The 19,568-nt window shown below is 38.4% G+C and overlaps 2 protein-coding genes across 3 annotated transcripts; both read left to right on the forward strand.

Moving 5' to 3' along the window:
* The first annotated feature begins 3,417 nt into the window (after positions 1-3,417).
* Positions 3,418-10,127, forward strand: LOC104214918 (phosphoenolpyruvate carboxylase-like). Of its 2 annotated transcripts, none has more exons than XM_009764642.2 (11): positions 3,418-3,519; positions 3,885-4,082; positions 4,694-5,085; positions 5,262-5,346; positions 6,292-6,514; positions 6,746-6,849; positions 6,949-7,036; positions 7,464-7,618; positions 7,989-8,987; positions 9,114-9,500; positions 9,601-10,127. In XM_009764642.2, exons 2-11 carry the CDS (start codon positions 3,915-3,917, stop codon positions 9,892-9,894), a joined length of 2,895 nt encoding a protein of 964 aa, XP_009762944.1. In that variant the 5' UTR covers positions 3,418-3,519; positions 3,885-3,914; the 3' UTR covers positions 9,895-10,127. The 2 variants fall into 2 exon arrangements, with proteins under 2 accessions (XP_009762944.1, XP_070007080.1); XM_070150979.1 differs by having other exon boundaries at positions 3,424-3,519; positions 3,901-4,082.
* A 1,172-nt stretch (positions 10,128-11,299) lies between these two features.
* LOC104214917 (alpha-1,2-mannosyltransferase ALG9) lies at positions 11,300-19,480 on the forward strand. The gene is made up of 10 exons (XM_009764641.2): positions 11,300-11,704; positions 12,748-12,835; positions 12,926-13,085; positions 13,392-13,609; positions 14,416-14,711; positions 15,313-15,427; positions 15,507-15,645; positions 18,561-18,757; positions 18,910-18,999; positions 19,077-19,480. Exons 1-10 carry the CDS (start codon positions 11,418-11,420, stop codon positions 19,206-19,208), a joined length of 1,722 nt encoding a protein of 573 aa, XP_009762943.1. The 5' UTR covers positions 11,300-11,417; the 3' UTR covers positions 19,209-19,480.
* The last annotated feature ends 88 nt before the right edge of the window (positions 19,481-19,568 follow it).

A 19,568-nucleotide genomic window follows, 5' to 3' on the forward strand; every position in this document is an offset into this window, starting at 1 on the left:
TTGGGATACATGTCATATCCGCATGCGACCATGCAAAATAATCGGCGTTAGATTTAAGAAATTCAATAAAGCCATACCTGAGTTCGGGGTGTAGTCCTGTCCCTAAGTGGAATTTCCTTTCTAGGAATTTTTCGAACAATGCAACTTGCTCAAGCTCCTCCACTGTGGATTTCATTGCATCCGTCTTTTCTGGAACCTGGAAATACCACGACACCTGATAATATTTTGACATTTTTGCCCCCGGGCTAACTTCATCTAGTTCGGGAGCAGGCGCCGATTTCTGTAGTTGCTATGACACACGTCCCTTTTATTTACTACTGGAGACCGAAATTGCATTCATCTCCTTTGCCACCGGTTGGTCACCCCTTATCTGTTTAACCCCCTCAAGAATTAGAAACTTTAGCAATTGATGATATGTTGATGGTACAACTTTTATCTCGTGCAACCATGGTCTTCCACTAGAATAATGTTATATCTCATATCAGTGTGTACCACTTCGAAAAGAGTTGTTTTCATTACCTCTTCGGTGTTCGTGGGAAGCAGAATCTCCCCTCGGGTTGTCACGCTCGCGGGGTTGAATCCGGCGAGGAATTTTGTTGCTAGAATAATACTTCCGGTGAGTTTAGCTTGCTCCAATATTCTCCTTCTTGGATCCACTAGAACACATTTAATTTTAAAGTCTAGCACATTTAAAGAAATAACCAGTGCATCATTGTGTAGTAGCAGCAATCTGTGTGCATTCTCCTTCGTGAAAGTGATACCGTCTTTGGCGACTTCCCGGAGCCTTTTTCTATGGGTTATTGAATCTTTCGTCTTTTTTGCCGTCGAGAAGGTAACTCTATTGATTTCGTTTCCTCCGAAGATCATGTTGATCGTTTAGCGCGGGGTATCTTCTCCTGCTTTCGAGGATTCCGCACTGTCCCGATTATGACCATGATTGTTCTTAGCTCGATCACTTAAGAATTCTCTGAGATGACCATTCTTTAACAATGTTCCCACTTCTTCTCGGAGATGTCAGCAATCCCCAATCCGGTGGTCATTTGTCCCATGGTATCCACACCATAAGTTGGGATCTCTCTGGCTGGGATCATATCTTATTGGTTTCGGGAAATGTACTTCTTTGATGTTTCTCATGGCGGACACCAACTCTACTATGCTAACGTTGAAATTGTATTCTGATAGCTTTGGGATAGGAAGGATCCCGCGACCCTGACGCTTCTTTATCCTGTAGTGATCTATTGTTCTGAATGCGATCAATCCTTCTATTAATGGCAAACCCATCCGTTATCTAAAAGCCTCTGCCGCGGCCTTTGGTCCGTTCATAAGGCAAAACCCGTCCCCTCGAAGGTCATCTGTCCGTGTCGAAATCGTCTTTTGATTTTTCTCTATTCTTCTCCTATCCTTTGATTGATGATGGAAAGTCAACCTAATCATCTTCGATCCTTATCTTGGATTCGTACCGATTGTAGACGTCTGCCCAAGTTGTTGCTTGAAACTCAAGCAGCCTTTCTTTCAGTTTTTGGGAAGCATCCGAACTTCTCGGATTCAGTCCCTTGGTGAATGTTTTGGCTGACCATTCATCCGGGACAACCGAGAGCAACATTCTTTCCTTATGGAATCGGGTAATAAACTCTCGTAGCAACTCGGATTCTCCTTGCACAATCATGAATATGTCGTCCTTTCGGGCTTGTACTTTTCTGGCCCCGGCATGAGCCTTGATGAAAGAATATGTGAGCATCTCAAAGGAGTCTATGGAATTCTCCCCCTCTTGAGAGTCTCTCCGAATTTCTTCAGTAAAACAGATTTAATTTCATGAGGAGCTAAATCATTTCCCTTCACCGCCATTGTGTAGGTGGTAATATGCTCATGAGGGTCTGAAGTCGCATCATACTTTGGCACGTCGAGCATTTTAAACCGCTTTAGAATTAGTTATGGTGTTGCACTTGGCTTGTATGTCAATTGAGTATACTTTTTTGAGTTTGGATCTTTCAGCAATGGTGGTGCGCCTGAGATTTGGTCCATGCTGGCGTTCACTTCCCTTATAAATCGTAAGAGTTCATTTTTGAAGGGATCGTTTTCGTTATTGGAACCGGATCTACTTCCCCAGCCCCATTGGAGCTAACTTTGCCCCTCGTGGTGTTTTGGTTGACCTCTGCATTGTTTAACCCACAAGAGCATCGGGAGGAACCGACTCTCATCTTTTCATATTATTTGAAGCCCCCGACATCGCCTGTTTCAACTCTGTCATAACTTTATCATGTCGCGTGAGGTGGTCTAGAATGATCGCTTGTTGCTCTTGCAAGACCTTTACCGCGTCGACGGCGTGTTACTCCTCAACGTCATAGGGAGTTGTCTCCCGAACATTTCGAGAATATTGCATGTCATGCACCGATGTGGCGTCGTCCCCCTCGTAGTGGGTGTCACTGATTGAGTCTTCGAAATGAGGCTGATCCCCTCGATTCTCGGGGTTATGCGTGTGGTTAACACCGTTATTTGCCATTTCTTATGATTTTTTAAAGATAAAATAATCAAAATACGTTAGTAAAAAGACAGAAACACGTGCTCCTGTTTAGGCCCCACGGTCTAGGCCCCACGGTGGGCGCCAAACTGTTTACCCATAAAATGATACAGTTGAATTTATACGTGGTTCTAGATGAGTGAATTAATTTAATCCTAAAATAGTAAGATAATTGAAGAAATATACAATACTTAACTTGAGATGGAGACAAAATAGCAGAAACACAATAGTCCCAGGCACAAAAATAATGAAATAGAAAGGCAAGAAGATAAAATTATGTTAAACTTTGGATAAAGTAGTATAAGTTTGCTAGAGAATTTTATATCCCCTTACAATGATAGTTGAGCTTACTATTTATAGATACGTCTAGGGAAGCAGATCCTAGAATCGTGCTCCTCTTTAATGTCAATTATGAGGGTCATTGATAAAGATGTAACGGTGAGCATTAATGCCAAATTCTTTGTAACGGGCAATCGTATTTAATGTCATGGAATATTCTTTATTAAATACTACCGAACGAGAAGTATTTATTACATCCCTATGAGCGTTATTCTCCACGATGACAGACGGAACAACTGCCTTTAATCTTGGATATTCCCTCCGTCTTAGGTTCCACGTATCTTTTTTGGACGGTCATGCGGCATGGTGGCCTCCTATGGAAAAGAAATGAAGGATCTTTAGGCATATTGGGAAGAGAAATTAGTGCCATGTTAGGAGAGTAGAGTAAACTGAACTAGTGTAACTATTTTAGTTTGACCATCCTCTTTTTTCAAAAGCGTGAAACCAGGCAGTCACATTAATTCAATTCAACACATGGTACTATCCGTCAACACATGTCACAAATAAGAACAAAAGAGTTCCACTTTGTCTATATATAGCGAACCAGTTCCGTAACTTTAGATCACACCTCTCACTCAAAACCAAAAAAAAAAAAGTTTCTTTCTTTCCTCCTTCTTCGTCTGTATTTTTTTTTTTGTTTCATGTTCTTCGTCTGGATTCAGGTACTTTATGTTACACTTAGACTCACTTTCTCAAATGTTCAAACTTCTCTTTTTCTAGAAAAATATGTCCAAACTTGATATTTCATTTTCTGCACATCATGTCCCTATGATTCTTTCATTTTTGTTTTATCTATGTTTCGAAATCCATATAATTGGAAAAATAAAAAAAATAAGAATGTTTAACTCATATGAAGTTGCATCTGGGTTCTGTTGTTAAAAAGGATACTCCTTCATATTTTGTGGGGCCCCCACATAACTTTTTCTGTTTTTATGGGGTCATATGATCAGATAATGTGGGGCTTGTGATTTGTACAAAATCCATTTTTTTCAGTTTTTCATGTTATGCCCCACTTTTTTTTTTACAGGATCTTGATTTTGTAGTTTAACTTAAAAGGATGGCGACTCGTAATTTGGAGAAATTGGCATCAATAGATGCGCAGTTGAGGCTTTTGGTTCCAGCAAAGGTTTCTGAGGATGACAAGCTTGTTGAGTATGATGCTTTGCTGTTGGATCGCTTTCTTGACATTCTTCAGGATTTGCATGGCGAGGGTCTCAAAGAAACTGTATGCATTTTCCTATATCATTCTTCTTTTCTCCTTATTTTTTGTGAATTTTCAGGTACTATGTTTAGCCTCAACTATTCATAATACTAGGTGTTTTGTTTTATGCTGTGTAACCGGAGTTTAGCATGGAGTAAGCTTTGTGATTTTGCTTGGTTTTCGATCAACAAGTTCGTGTCTTTCTTCATTATTTTAATGTTGTTTTTTGTTTTTTTGAACTAAAGTTTTGATTTTTATGTCTGTATAGACTTAGTTGAACAATAAACATGAGTTTTAAACAAAGTAATGTTACAACTTTATTTAGATAGATAGAGTTACGTGCTATCTGTGCTGGTGGTAGGTAGCAGGTATGAGTGTAATTAGTCGAGGGGTGCACAAGTTGGCCTAAACACCACGATTATCACAAAATAAAGCTTTTGGATGAATCAAAAAGTGTGTTTGCTTTTTAAGTAGTCTGACTATATTAGAGAATTAGAAAAAGTCAACATTTGTGTAGTTATTGAGGATCCTAAAGTTATTTTTAAATAATTGTTACTTCATCTACGTTAATTAATTGAGAGGTAGTAGATAAAACTGGTCGAGTTTTAAAGTTCATTTGTTGAATGTGATATTAGGTCCAGGAGTGCTATGAGCTTTCTGCTGAGTATGAAAGCAAGCGTGATAAGAAGAAGCTTGAGGAGCTCGGCAATGTGTTGACAAGTTTGGATCCAGGGGATTCAATTGTTGTCGCTAAATCTATCTCTCACATGCTTAACTTGGCCAACTTGGCTGAAGAAGTTCAGATTGCTTATCGTCGGAGGCAAAAGTTGAAAAAAGGTGATTTTTTAGACGAGAACAATGCGATGACTGAATCAGACATTGAAGAAACTCTCAAGAGACTTGTGGTGGACTTGAAGAAGTCTCCTCAAGAAGTGTTTGATGCTCTCAAGAATCAGACTGTTGATTTGGTCTTTACTGCTCATCCTACTCAATCCATCCGAAGATCTTTGCTTCAAAAGCATGCAAGGTCTGGTCTCTTGTTTACTAAATACCAGAGGACTCTTAGATTTGTTACACTTTTATACAAGTTTGATTTTGTTTGTTTATTCCTTCTATAGTATTAGTCATAATCCATGGGAATCTTCTTATTCCCTTTTTATTCAGTTGTTTTACTGGTTTAGTGCTGACTTTTCTTCTGTTTAGGATCCGGAATTGCCTGGCGCAGTTGTATGCTAAGGACATTACACCTGATGATAAACAGGAGCTTGATGAGGCTTTACAGAGGGAGGTAAATATCAGTGCGCACTTACTGGCTGCATCTGATATGCCTTGACTGAATTATATCATTTGGCTTCTTCAATTTTGTATGCTTTTCTGTAGACTGTCCGGCTCTTATAGTAGATATATGGCTGCTAATGTCCTATCAAGTTGTATTCATCTGTCGGACTATCGCTGTCTATTTGTGCACTTTGAAGGTCCTGTACCTTTTAAGCTTTCTTAATGTGATGCGCTAAACATATTGCTTGTTAACTGCTGATATAAGGAATTGGTGGAACCAAATTCATCTCTCACCACTTATTTAACTTATTACCAATAGACAGACGTCTCATCGACTAAAAATGTAGCAACCAAACTTTGGTTTTCAGGTATTAGGGTGTCAGATATCTTTTCCAAATAAAAGAATTTTGTAAAACTTTAGTTTGAGAAGCTTATATGACATTGTTTCTATTCAGTCAAATTCAATCACGATCAAGTTGCATTTATAAATGAGGTGCTCCTTTTATGAACACAATGATTCCTGTCTTTGAGTAGGGATTTCAAGTAGGTTTTAGAATCTAGGCCACTTCTGTCGTTCTCCAGAATATGGATGCTAAGTATGTATTTATACAGGTTTTTAACTGCTTCTTAGCCTCTCTGTATTGGTATATATTCATATAGTCATAATCTTCTTAGATTCTACTCCAATAGTGTTCTTTCATTTTACATGAGACTTGTGGAATTTGTGACAAATGACTGAACTTTACTCTGGAAATTGCGAGTAATTCTGGGCAAACTTTGTCTTGCTACATGGATCCAATAAAGTTGGAAAACTGAAGCAGTGCTGAAATCATTGCTCTTGATACTTTACGAGTGGCATTCCAGAAAAAGAAAAGAACTCAAGCTTTGAACTTGAACATTTCTAGAAGAAGATATGTTCGCTTTTCTCAATGCATCCTGCTTACAACCTGTGCAGATTCAAGCTGCTTTCCGCACTGATGAAATTCGGAGGACTCCTCCTACTCCACAAGATGAAATGAGAGCTGGAATGAGCTACTTCCATGAAACAATTTGGAAGGGTGTTCCAAAGTTTCTGCGCCGTGTAGACACAGCTCTTAAAAACATAGGGATTAATGAACGAGTTCCTTATAGTGCTCCTCTTATTCAGTTCTCCTCTTGGATGGGTGGCGATCGTGACGGTACAATTCCTCTCCATTTAATGGTGTTATTTTCTAAGTAGAGAACACAAACCATTCGAAACCTGTGATATTGTCATGATACATTATTTGAAGGGCACTCGGAAGTATTTGCTACATAGATTTCTCTTTTGAATGGAAGTCGGGTTTTAAGATTACTAGATATCTTTGGTAGAAGATAGGATAAATACTTCTTCCATCACTCGCTCAGCATGTGTTTTCTAGTAAATGCAGGTAATCCGAGAGTAACTCCAGAGGTCACTAGGGATGTTTGCTTATTGGCCCGAATGATGGCAGCTAATTTGTACTATTCTCAGATTGATGATCTAATGTTTGAGGTTTTAACAACGCATATATCTTTCTGACTTTCCTCTTGGTCTATTTTGAAAAACTTTCATCATTTCCAACATATGATTCGAACTAGCACATTGTTTCAGATGTCTATGTGGCGTTGCAATGATGAGCTTCGCGTTCGAGCGGATGAACTCCACAGTTCATCAAAGAGAGATGAAAAACACTACATAGGTAACTAGCGTGAATTTGAATCACATAAAGATAACCTGCTAGTTTCATATACATTTGATAGCACAGCCCGGAGTTCTGGCCTGAGGTAACCTTTTGAATGTTCTCCACTTCAAGTGAACATAGGTAACGAAGCATGAATCCTCTTGAAGTGTTCCATGATTGCCAATCTAAAGAAAAGAGAACTTCGTACTTCCATACAAATTCAATTGGATTGTGTTGATGCTGTTTTTATGAATGCTTTCTATGTTCTCCATTTCAAGTGAGCAAAGGGTGTTGTCGCTGATTTTACAGAGACAGAGAGAGAAAAAAAGTAATTTCACCGTCTGCTGTTCAGTCGGTCTTGAGAAGTTGCATGAGACTGTCTCTATACCTATCTTTAACAGAGCAATTGCATAACTCCTGAGCTACAAACTTTTCTTTGATGTAGAGTTCTGGAAACAAATTCCACCAAGTGAACCGTATCGTGTAATTCTCGGTGATGTGAGAGATAAGCTGTATCATACGCGTGAACGTACTCGCCAACTGTTATCCAATGGATTCTCTGATATTCCAGAGGAGGCAACATATACTAATATTGAGCAGGTGTGCAACACTTCAGTATTTTCTCATCTTTCTTACTTTTATATCTTATCCTGTGACCAACTTGTAGAATCCCGAATTAATAAACGTTGTTATTCTTTGTTGAACAACTTGACATGTTATTCCTGATCATAAGACTAGAGAGTACCACCAGAATTGTACTTATATCCAGTTTGTTGACTAGGCATTGATATTCTCTTTTGTATTTCAGAATTTGCACATACCTCCATTTTCTGCCACACAATGTTTTTTTTTTTTGATTGTTAAAGGATTTTGCTAAGGAGCAGCAAAATGCTGCAGAGGAAACTCTGTCACACAATGATTCCTTTTGCATGAATAATAAGGTGCTAATATTTTTGCACATTTTGTGCAGTTCTTAGAGCCTCTTGAGCTCTGCTACAGATCTCTTTGTGCTTGTGGGGATAGACCCATTGCTGATGGAAGCCTTCTAGATTTTCTAAGACAAGTTTCCACCTTTGGACTCTCACTTGTGAGACTTGACATAAGACAAGAGTCGGATCGCCACACTGATGTCCTTGATGCCATTACCCAGCATTTGGAAATTGGTTCATATCGAGAGTGGTCTGAGGAACGTAGACAGGAGTGGCTTCTGTCTGAACTCAGCGGCAAGCGACCTCTATTTGGACCCGATCTTCCGAAAACCGAAGAAATTGCTGAGGTTTTGGATACATTCCATGTCATATCAGAACTTCCATCAGATTGCTTCGGGGCATACATCATCTCAATGGCCACTGCACCATCTGATGTGCTTGCAGTTGAGCTTCTACAGCGTGAATGCCATGTGAAGCGACCTTTACGGGTAGTTCCACTTTTTGAGAAATTGGATGATCTGGAGGCTGCTCCTGCTGCTGTTGCTCGTCTTTTTTCTATTGAATGGTACAAAAACCGTATTAATGGGAAGCAAGAGGTCATGATTGGCTACTCAGACTCTGGCAAGGATGCTGGTCGTATGTCGGCAGCATGGCAGCTATACAAGGCTCAAGAGGAGCTTATAAAAGTTTCCAAACAATACGGTGTGAAGCTAACTATGTTCCATGGTAGAGGTGGTACAGTTGGAAGAGGAGGTGGTCCCAGCCATCTTGCTATATTATCTCAGCCACCTGATACAATTCAGGGATCTCTCCGTGTAACAGTTCAAGGTGAGGTTATTGAGCAATCATTTGGGGAGGAACACTTGTGTTTTAGGACACTACAGCGTTTCACTTCTGCCACCCTAGAACATGGGATGAATCCACCTCTCTCTCCAAAACCAGAATGGCGTGCCCTTCTGGACGAAATTGCAGTCATTGCTACTGAGAAGTATAGGTCAATAGTATTCAAGGAACCCCGATTTGTCGAGTACTTCCGCCTGGTCAGTGTGCTAGGAAAATGCATTATATTCATTCTGAAACAGTAGGTGTTACCAAACGGTAACAAATATTTCTTTTGACTTTAGTAAGTTAGTTTTTTCATTTATTCTTTTGGATCATAATTACAGGCAACACCTGAGCTGGAGTATGGTCGAATGAACATTGGCAGCCGTCCATCAAAGCGTAAACCCAGTGGAGGCATAGAATCACTTAGAGCTATTCCGTGGATCTTTGCATGGACTCAGACTAGGTTTCATCTGCCAGTCTGGCTTGGCTTTGGGGCAGCATTTAAGTATGCACTTAACAAGGATGTCAAGAATCTTCATATACTGCAGGATATGTACAACAAATGGCCATTCTTTAGAGTTACTATTGATTTGGTTGAGATGGTGTTTGCCAAGGGAGACCCAGGCATTGCTGCTTTATACGACAAGCTTCTGGTTTCTGAAGATTTGTGGTCCTTCGGTGAGCTTTTGAGGGCCAATTACGAGGAGACAAAGAGCCTCCTGCTTCAGGTAAAATTGTATGACTAAGTTCTTGCATTTGGCATGCGTTGTTACTTATCATGTTTGATTGCATGATAACCATTTTCTCTTATATGTTGCTTTTGTATAGATTGCTGGACACAAGGATCTTCTGGAGGGAGACCCCTACTTAAAACAACGACTCAGGTTGCGTGATTCGTATATCACTACCTTAAATGTGTGCCAAGCTTACACACTAAAGCGAGTTCGTGATCCAAACTACCTTGTTACACTGCGGCCTCACATAACCAAGGAATACATGGAATCAAAGCCTGCTGCTGAACTAGTGAAACTGAACCCACGAAGTGATTACGCCCCTGGCTTGGAAGACACTCTCATCTTGACCATGAAGGGTATTGCTGCTGGAATGCAGAATACTGGTTAAGTCTATTCTGTTCTATGTTTTAGTGTTTGTACTTGAAAAGCACTGCTCCCACTTGTGTTTTGTGGTGGTGAAGTATTTGCCCACCCGATTACCGGAAAGTATACATGTATACTCAAGTTCATTTTGCTTCCAACTTCTAGTTTAGTAATCCATGTGATGGCTGAATAATTATTGCCTCTTGTTTACTAGCTTCTTGAATACAAGTATGCTGCAACAAGTAGCTTTTCTCCTTTTGATTTTTATTCTTTATGCTTCAAAATTCAAGAATCTTTTCCAGTTGCCTTCTAGTTTTTAATTGGAGTGGTAAATGGTTTTGGGATCCTGAATTTTGGCGGTTTAAATAGCAGGGAGATTTACGCTACAAACTACTAATTGCTAAATGAAAGACGGCCGAGTTCAGCAGTGTTAGCTTATTTTCAAGTTTTTATCTTTATGGCTAACCATTTCATTTTAAAATATAATTGGGACATTTACCCAAGAAATGGATAAAAATCGAAAGATCGAAGTGTGAGAATACAACTATCTATTTTAACTGTTGTACTTTTGAATTGCATGTAGAATGTGGCCAAAGATTGATAAATTTGACCCAAAAGAATCTATGATAACCATTAGCGGCGAAGCCAGGAATTTCCTCAAGGGTATTCATACTTGAAAGAAGGAAAAAAAATCCGACAAAGGGTGTTCGATATATATTATGTACTTCTAATATATGATATTTTACCAATATACGCAGTATAATTTTCCAACAAAGGGTGATCAATTGACCACCCTTACCAAAGTGTAGCTTCGCCCCTGATAACCATAATTAGAGCCAAGTCTAGCCATTAATTTAGTGAAATAATACGTATTTTGGTATTTCTAAAACCGAAATTACCCAATATATGATAAATTTGTACAATATGTTGAACAAGTGAACCTTATATAATGTAACAAAACAAGAAGAAAATAATCTACTCGTAACGAACACCTCAAATAAGTTATTGTTAATTTAGATGACGTCACATCTGAAATTTCGAACAAGTGATTTGTGATAGAGTAGTAGGTGTTTGTTACTTTAATCCAATAAAAATTTATTCGTCACAAATTTTGACCCAAAAAAAATAATTGAAACTTGTAATTGTATGCATGTCCTGACCCTTGTGTGATTATAAACCTTTTAAAACTTGCGGTGTTAAATATATCATAAACTCATAATATTTTTATGGTTAAAAATCTTCTCATTAAGAATACAACAGAGAGTGTAATGTTAATTATTATTTTTAAATATAAAAGTATATTGTTTTTTTGGAATGAATAATAAGAAATAGACAATAGCCAGTATATGGAAATTTTCAACCTATCATATGCAATTTAATAAAATAGGATATCACGTTTAGCTCAAACATGAGTTTAACTTCAAGAATAAGTAAGGGATCTCGTTGAACCGGACTCCCAAACGGTTCAAAACAACCGGAAGGCCGCTTATTGAACCAGAAGGAGAAGAAAGCACAAATTTTCAGAAAAGAGAGAAGCTAAGCAGTGAAATGGCTCTAGCGACGAGGCAGAGACGACCTTTACCGTCGGATCTTCGGGCGACGGCGTCATCGCCAACGACGTCGTATACAAAGGTGGATAAGCCGAAGAGATCGGATGGTGAAAATGAGGGCGTCGATAAAGGACTAGGTTGGCTTCTGCCGTTGATTTGCTTAGGGATGCTAAGGCACATGAGCGCTATGTCAAATATAATTCACGATTGTGATGAGGTGTTCAATTACTGGGAGCCTCTTCACTACTTGCTCTATAAGTCTGGTTTCCAAACTTGGGAGTACAGGTTCAACTTCTTCCATTACATAGCACTATATAGTCAAATGTTGTCTTTGGAATATCATATTTTAGCTGATGCGTAGCATTTTTGTTCAATGTCTCTAAAGTGATAATTTCTGGATCCATCAAACAAAGTCGATGTAGTATTAAGTGATATTCCTCTGTTCCATTTCATGTGGCACACTTTGTCTCAAAAAGAAGAGTTTAATTATATTACCATCAATGTAAACATTTTCTTGCACTATAAGGTCATCCAAAGGATATCTACATGTAATCCTCCTTAAACTGTGAGAGTAGTAATCTTGAAAATAAGAGAGATTACCTACTATAATAAGTAAAGGTGACCAGATGGTGTAAAAATTTCACTCCAAGAAGAGTGACACCTTTTTATATTTAGAAACATTTAACTTTAACTTTTCATTTTACCCTTAATGAGATGATTTATAACTATAAAAATGTTTATGGCTTGTTTTAGACCACAAATTTGAGACGTCTTTCTTTCGTTCTTAAATTAATAGTGCCGCATAAATTGAGACGGAGGGAGTACTTTATCTCTACTTGTGATATCTAAATATTCAAGTATGTACTTTACTTATAGTACCACATATTGTAGTTTAAATATTCATCCTTTGGTACATATGCCAAGACATATATTTTGGGATTGGCAGCAAGTGATTCATATAGAGGATACAAACTAGTAGTTTCGATTAAGGTTTAGTCATTGTTGTTACACATACATTAGGTTAGTAGTTGACAAGAGTCCTTTAATTTGGTTCAAGACTTGTGTGCTAATGTGGGGATAAGTGTGTGATCTAGAGAACCCATTGTTTGCCTTATTAGATGAATTATTTATAAGCAATTTGGTATTGAAATAACTCATGGCCAAATAGAGAGGAATGGTTACAAAGGAACCTTATAGCCGACCCCAACTTTGATTTGGATTGAAGCACAATTGATTGGTTGATGATATTAGTATGAACCCTTTTAGTAACTAGAGTTCACTTTGTTTTGATGGTACTTTTACAAAGTTGGGTAACATGTTATTTGCAGTTCGCAGTTTGCCTTGCGGTCATATCTTTATATCCTACTTCACAAACTGGTGGGTTGGCCTGCTTCATGGTGGTTTGGGGAGGAGAAGGTGAGATTGTTTTTGTTTCCAGAAATATTTCCCATCGTTAGTCATTTCATTTATTTGTTTCTCAAATTTCTCCATCTTTCAACATGTCAGGTGAGAGTATTATATGCTGTGAGAATCTTTCTTGCAGTGCTCTCTGTGATCAGCGATGCTGCTCTAGTCGTAGCCCTTTCCCGGAAGTATGGAAAGCGTCTTGCATCATATACACTCGCAATGCTATGCTTAGCAAGTGGTTGTTTCTTTGCTAGCACGAGTATGTTCTCTCGCTAGACTATATTTGAGGTTTCTCCTTTTTTGGTGGTAAACAATTAATGAAGCACAAGTATGTTCTTTCAGTGAACTGTATATGAGGTTTTCATTTTCTGGTGTTAAACAATTAATGATTTTTAAATTTTAGCTTTTTCTGTGTGCTTTCATACTATGTGTGATCTAGATATGCACTGGTGACTCCTTAATATTGGTTGCTAACACATCTGGTCTTGCTCACAACCTTCAACCACATGTACATTGGGTCTGTTTTTCTCATAATACTAAGGCCTATTATGTGTCCTTTGTACAGGTTTCCTGCCGAGTTCATTCTCAATGTATGCCATGTCTCTTTCTTCAGCACTATTCCTCTTTAATAAGCCTGCCATGGCACTTTCTGTTGCTGCCACTGGAGTGATTCTGGGCTGGCCGTTTTCGATCCTAGCTTTTCTTCCACTGACAATTTACTCACTGGTTAAGAGATTCAAATCTGTGTTTCTTACAGGTGTTGTCACATCTGTCATCCTTATGGTAAGTTTTGATCATATTAAGTCTCTTGTGATGTTGAGTTCTCGTGTTTCAAACTTAAAACTTGGGAAGTTTCCTTTAAAGGGAATCAAAATTATACATTTCCAACCTAAGTTACTCGGACACGGGTGCAGGTGTCCAACTGGGGGTGCGGATCTAGAGGTCAGATCCTTCAAGCTATAAATTTTAAGATCCGGGGATACGGATCCTAGTACAGGATCCGGCTAAAAATAATTCATAAAAATATAAAAATAAAAAGAATATCTCTAAATTATGAGAAATTTTGTGGAATGCTTACGTATAACTTGTAAAGCGTGAATTTATTTTTATTCTCAAGTTGTAGATAAGTAAATGATTGATTTCATAGATAAGGTATGCTATTTTCTTCAAATTTACCCTAGATTTGGTCCTGATTTCGTGAATCAAATTGTATCTCGTCTTGATACTTTCCGTCCATCATGGTGAAAGTACCCAAAATCGTTTGACCAGATCCGGTATGGATCCTATACCCACACCCATACTAGTGCCGTGTCAACACAGATGCGGCACCTAAACTGCCGTGTCGGAGCAACTTAGTTTCCAACATATGGAGTTATTCATGCTTACTGCGCAAGATGCAGGAAGATCGCCAACCAAATGTTCATGTTGCTAAACTTCAATATGCAAGTCCATCTTCCTAAATTGAAATTTCAAAATTCCACTTAACCTATTAGTTTGCCCGTTTTAGTGCTGCTGGCATGTTTTTTTCCCTCCCTGGAACACATATCTGTGCTGCCTGATGACTCGACTTGTTGTACAAATTGTTCTAGGTACTCTCACTTCTTGTTGACTACCGCTACTATAAGAGGTGGACATCCTCTGTTATCAACTTGCTGGTATACAATGTTATAGGGGGTGGTGAAAGTCATCTCTACGGTACTGAAGGGCCATCATTTTATTTGAGGAATGGCTTTAACAATTTCAACTTCTGTTTTGTGTTTGCTCTACTGTTCTTAGCAATACTACCCATTGCTAAGAAGAAGTATGCTCCTGAGTTGTTGGTTGTTGTTTCACCTGTCTATCTCTGGATTGCCTTTATGTCCTTACAGCCGCACAAAGAAGAAAGGTTAGTCCTCTTCAATTTTTCTCCTTGCCACCAGACTATATATATGTATATATATATATATATAGAGAGAGAGAGAGAGAGAGAGAGAGAGCGAGAGAGAGAGATCATATATTACATGTCTACTTGTAGAGCTTCATGTGCCGCTGAAGATATAACAGAGGAAATAAGTATGTTTTCTGAACATGGCAAGGTAACATAGCAAATAACTAAAAGTCAGACTGAAATTGCTAGCTGAAAAGGTATTTTTGGTCAACATGCTCTACCAAAATCCTTTTTTAGGAAAAGTGGAGCTATATTTGGCTTCTTCAAATTTCTTATTTGCAGTACTATGCTGAAATTTCATCCATCAGGGATTTGTATGTCTGTTCGGGTTGTATGGAATCCACATATTAGCATTTAAATTTTGTCATTGTTCTTGATATCTGATGCATTAGCTTTTTTCACACGAAATGATAATTGCCCGGAAGATGCTAGTGTCATAAGGCAATCATGTTTGTAGCCAAGAAAGGTGTATCTATCTTTAACTGCATCTGAGATTGAAAGTTGTAACATGAGCTGTGAATTGGAATATGTAGCAACTCATAGTTTACTGCCTGTGCAGATTTCTGTACCCAATATATCCACTTATCTGTGTTGCTGCTTCTGCTGTGATTGAGAGCTTTCCTGATCTGTTCAGGGATAAGTATAATCCCAACGATACATCCGTCCTAGTTATGGTAATTTCCTATGCCCGAAGAGAAATTGTCAAGCTTCAATTTTCAGTGCCTATAGTATTCACTTGCTTTGCTTATGCAGATAGCAAAATTTCTCCGACCTCTAGCTCTTGGTTTGATTCTTTGTTCCTCCCATGCTCGGACATTTTCCCTTATTAATGGTTATTCAGCTCCTATTGAGATTTACAAGCATTTAGACTACTATGATGACGCTGGAACAGGTGAGTATTAGCCTGTTTAATGAAGAGTTGAATATCTGTTTGTTAGATTTTCATTTTTAGAATTTTTAAGACTCTGATGAATGGTGTAAAAATCTTGATGCATGAGTTAATTTTTTCCTGAGTATAACATGTCTTCTATGAGCCCGGCATTAAGATCTTTATTTGTTGGATTAAAAAGACCTTATAAAGTCTTGACTGAAAGACTTAAGAGGGTGGTAGGAAAACTAGTAGATGCTCAACAAATGGCTTTCATCAAAGGAAGACAAATAATAGATGCAGTGTTGATTGCTAATGAAGCTGTGGATTCAAGAATCAAAAAGAAAGAACCCGGAATCCTATGCAAACTAGATATTGAGAAGGCTTATGATCATGTCAACTGGAGCTTTCTACTGAAATTGTTAGAACAAATGGGTTTTGGGCAGAAATGGATCAGTTGGATGAAATTTTGCATATCTACTGTTACATTCTCCATTCTCATAAATGGATCTCCTGAAGGTTTCTTCCATGCACGCAGAGGTCTAAGACAAGGTGATCCTTTATCTCCCTTTCTATTCATTATAGTCATGGAAGGACTGAACAACATGATTAAAACGGCCAAAATAAATGGATGGATTAAAGGTTTCAAGGCTCACAGGAATAGGGCAAACACTCTAGAGATCACACATCTTCAATATGCTGATGATACTCTAGTCTTCTGTGACGCTGAAGAGGAGCAACTTAGGTTTCTAAAGATCATCTTGGTCTTATTTGAGGGAATTTCGAGACTACACATCAACTGGAGAAAGAGCCATATTTATCCCATTAATGAAGTTAATAACATGGAGCAACCGACACAGATAATGGGAGGAGAAGTAGGGTCTCTACCAACTGTATACCTTGGGATGCCTCTTGGTGCAAGATCCAAATCCAAAGAGATCTGGAATTCAGTCATTGAAAAGTGTGAGAATAAGCTGTCAAGATGGAAATCACAATACCTATCAATGGGGGGCAGGCTAGTTTTAATCAACTCAGTATTAGACTCACTTCCTACTTACATGATGTCTTTGTTCCCAATTCCTGACGGAATCATACAGAGACTGGACAAACTTCGAAGATCCTGGCAAGGGAATAAGGAGAAAAAGGTCTTCCATTTAGTTAAATGGAAGACCCTCACAATGGCCAAAAAACAAGGTGGTTTAGGAATAAGAAATTTGAAGAATCAAAGTAAGGCTCTTAGAATGAAATGACTATGGAAATATTCTCAAGAACCTCAAACTTTATGGAGCAAAGTGATCAAAGCTAAGTACGGTGAGGAAAATAACTGGGTGTTAAACAAAGTCAGCACATCATATGGAGTTAGTGTGTGGAAATCCATCAGAGAACTTTGGCCTATAATGAAGATTCACTCCTCCATAAGAGTGAACAACGGAAGGAACACATCATTGTGGAATGATAATTGGTTAGGACATGGAAGCCTAAAGGAAAGATACCCCGATATGTTTGGTTTGGCACAAAACCAGCATAGGACAGTAGCTGATATGTGGAGTTATCAAGGATGGGAACTCACTCTTAGAAGACAGTTGAATGACTGGGAGATAACAAGATTAGCTGACCTCTACAAAGAGCTGGAAGCATTTAAAGGATTACAGGAAGGGGTGGATTCACTTTGGTGGCAGAGGCACAACAGAGGGGTCTATCAGGTGAAGGATACATATAAGATTTTGAATCAAAATGATCTTCAGATAGATGCTTGGCCATGGAAGCACATATGGAGAACAAAGATTCCATATAAGGTAGCATGTTTCTCTTAGCTACTAGCAAAGGAGGCTGTATTAACCCAGGATAATCTCATAAAAAGAGGAATTTCACTGTGTTTAAGATGTTTCCTATGTGGGGAAAACGCTGAGATTGTTAGCCATTTATTTTCTACATTGCAAGATAACAGACCAACTATGGAAAATCTTTATTAGTCTTAGGGGTATTTCATGGACAATGCCATGCAGGATTAATGAAGTTCGTTATAGTTGGGAAGAAGCTGGTGCTGAAGCAACTAACAGAGATAGATGGAGGACTGTCCCGGCTTGTATCTGGTGGACAGTCTGGAGGAAAGGAATGCTAGATGTTTTGAAGATAGAAGCAACCCAGTACAGAAGATCAAACTCAATTGTATTCTTCTTTTTTGTTTTTGGTGTAAACAGATTTACACAGAAGATACATTGACAATCGTAGACATACTAGGATCTTGCTAGGTTGCACACCAGCACATCTACTTACCACCTATTTGTAAATTTGGTTTTCAGTACAACCTATGTATTGATGTTATTAATATATACAAAAGTTATCAATTAAAAAAAAGTCTTCTATGAGCCCGACATTAAGATCTTTATTTGTTGGATTAAAAAGACCTTATAATTGTTTCTTGAACTTATTTTTGTTGTATGAAGTATTTTTATCCAGTAACATTAGCAATACTGGATAAATGAGCAGATGAAAGGATTTCTCTTTTAAAATCTGATTTTTGGGAGCCAAAGGTGTCCTTTCTGGCATAGGGTTGAAATTGAATACCTGTTTTAATGATTTGAACCTAGATGAACTTATTAAGGAATAAAAGGGTGTTCAGGTCGAGATATGAGAGGTGATTTGCTGTTATCATGTGGTTCTCCATTTATCTGGTCAGTTAGCTAATCGCCCTTTAATATCAGCATTTGTCAAATGCGAGCAAAAACACTAAGGACATCTATGTGTGATATTTTCCATTTTAAAGTTACAGCTATGTTCTTTTTTCTCCATTTACTCTGTTCTTGCTAGATGCAGTGCATTTCAGGTGCTTTGTTTAGCATATGAGGCTGGACGCATGCTGCATCTTTTCATATTCTGAAAGATTCACATGCAGTATTCATTTCTCCATTATATTTTAAACTCCCCATGTGGTTCAGGTTCTGTCCTTTGCATTGGAAGTGAGTGGCACCGGTTCCCTTCTTCGTTCTTCATTCCTGATTACGTGGGCCAAGTTAGATGGTTGGATGATGGATTCACAGGCCTTCTTCCAATTCCATTCAATTCTAGCTTGGGTGGGACCTCGGCAGCACCATCTTACTTCAATAATAAGAACAAGGCATCAGAGGAGCAATATGTAAGCGGACAATTCCTATTATGTTTAACCAGAAACATGTCCATCTTTTACAGTTTGGCATATTAGGAAGTCTGTATTTTGTTTCTATTGTAGTGTACAATTTATATCAACTCGAGGATTACACTCAGCTTTGTTTGGTAATAATTTTACAGCTTACGGATCCTGAGCAATGCACTTTTCTGATAGAGCTGCAACTTCAACGGCCTTATCCTACACGAGGAAGTGACTTGTCTACCTGGGAGGTACTGGCTCATCCTCGTAAGCTTATCACTCTCTTACCATGCTGCATGTTATTGACTTGTAAGACTGTTGCCTGCAGATTGTTGCAGCACTTCCATATCTGGACAGGGAGTTATCTCCTCCATTGTACCGGTCGTTCTTTATTCCATATCACTGGCAGCAGAAGAATGTCTTTGGCCAGTACAGATTACTTAGGAGAATACCAAAGTGATTGCAGATGTACAAGCTGAATTTTCTGTTGTCCAGCAACTTTTTGACGTGCCTGAGCTATAGAAGTAGTTTAAAATTGAGTAGGTCACTTTTGTAGTCTGATACTAGCTAGTGGCTCTTGTAAGAGCAGCCAGTTGATTTTGGTAATTGGATCAAATCTTCCATTAGTTTGAAAGTCAGATTTTGTACTCTCCTTTTTTCAGTGTAGATTACACAGATGAATGCTTGAACTTTAATGTGGAAGCAAGATGTCAAAGTCTTTTATCGGCAGTAGACGAGCGTTCATGATTTGGAAACTGGGTTAGTTGAATTGATTTAAGCCATTTTGTCAAAGTAAACCTTTGTATAACCAACTCGTTAT

Source organism: Nicotiana sylvestris, chromosome 7, assembly GCF_000393655.2.
Source record: "Nicotiana sylvestris chromosome 7, ASM39365v2, whole genome shotgun sequence".
NCBI lineage: Eukaryota > Viridiplantae > Streptophyta > Magnoliopsida > Solanales > Solanaceae > Nicotiana > Nicotiana sylvestris.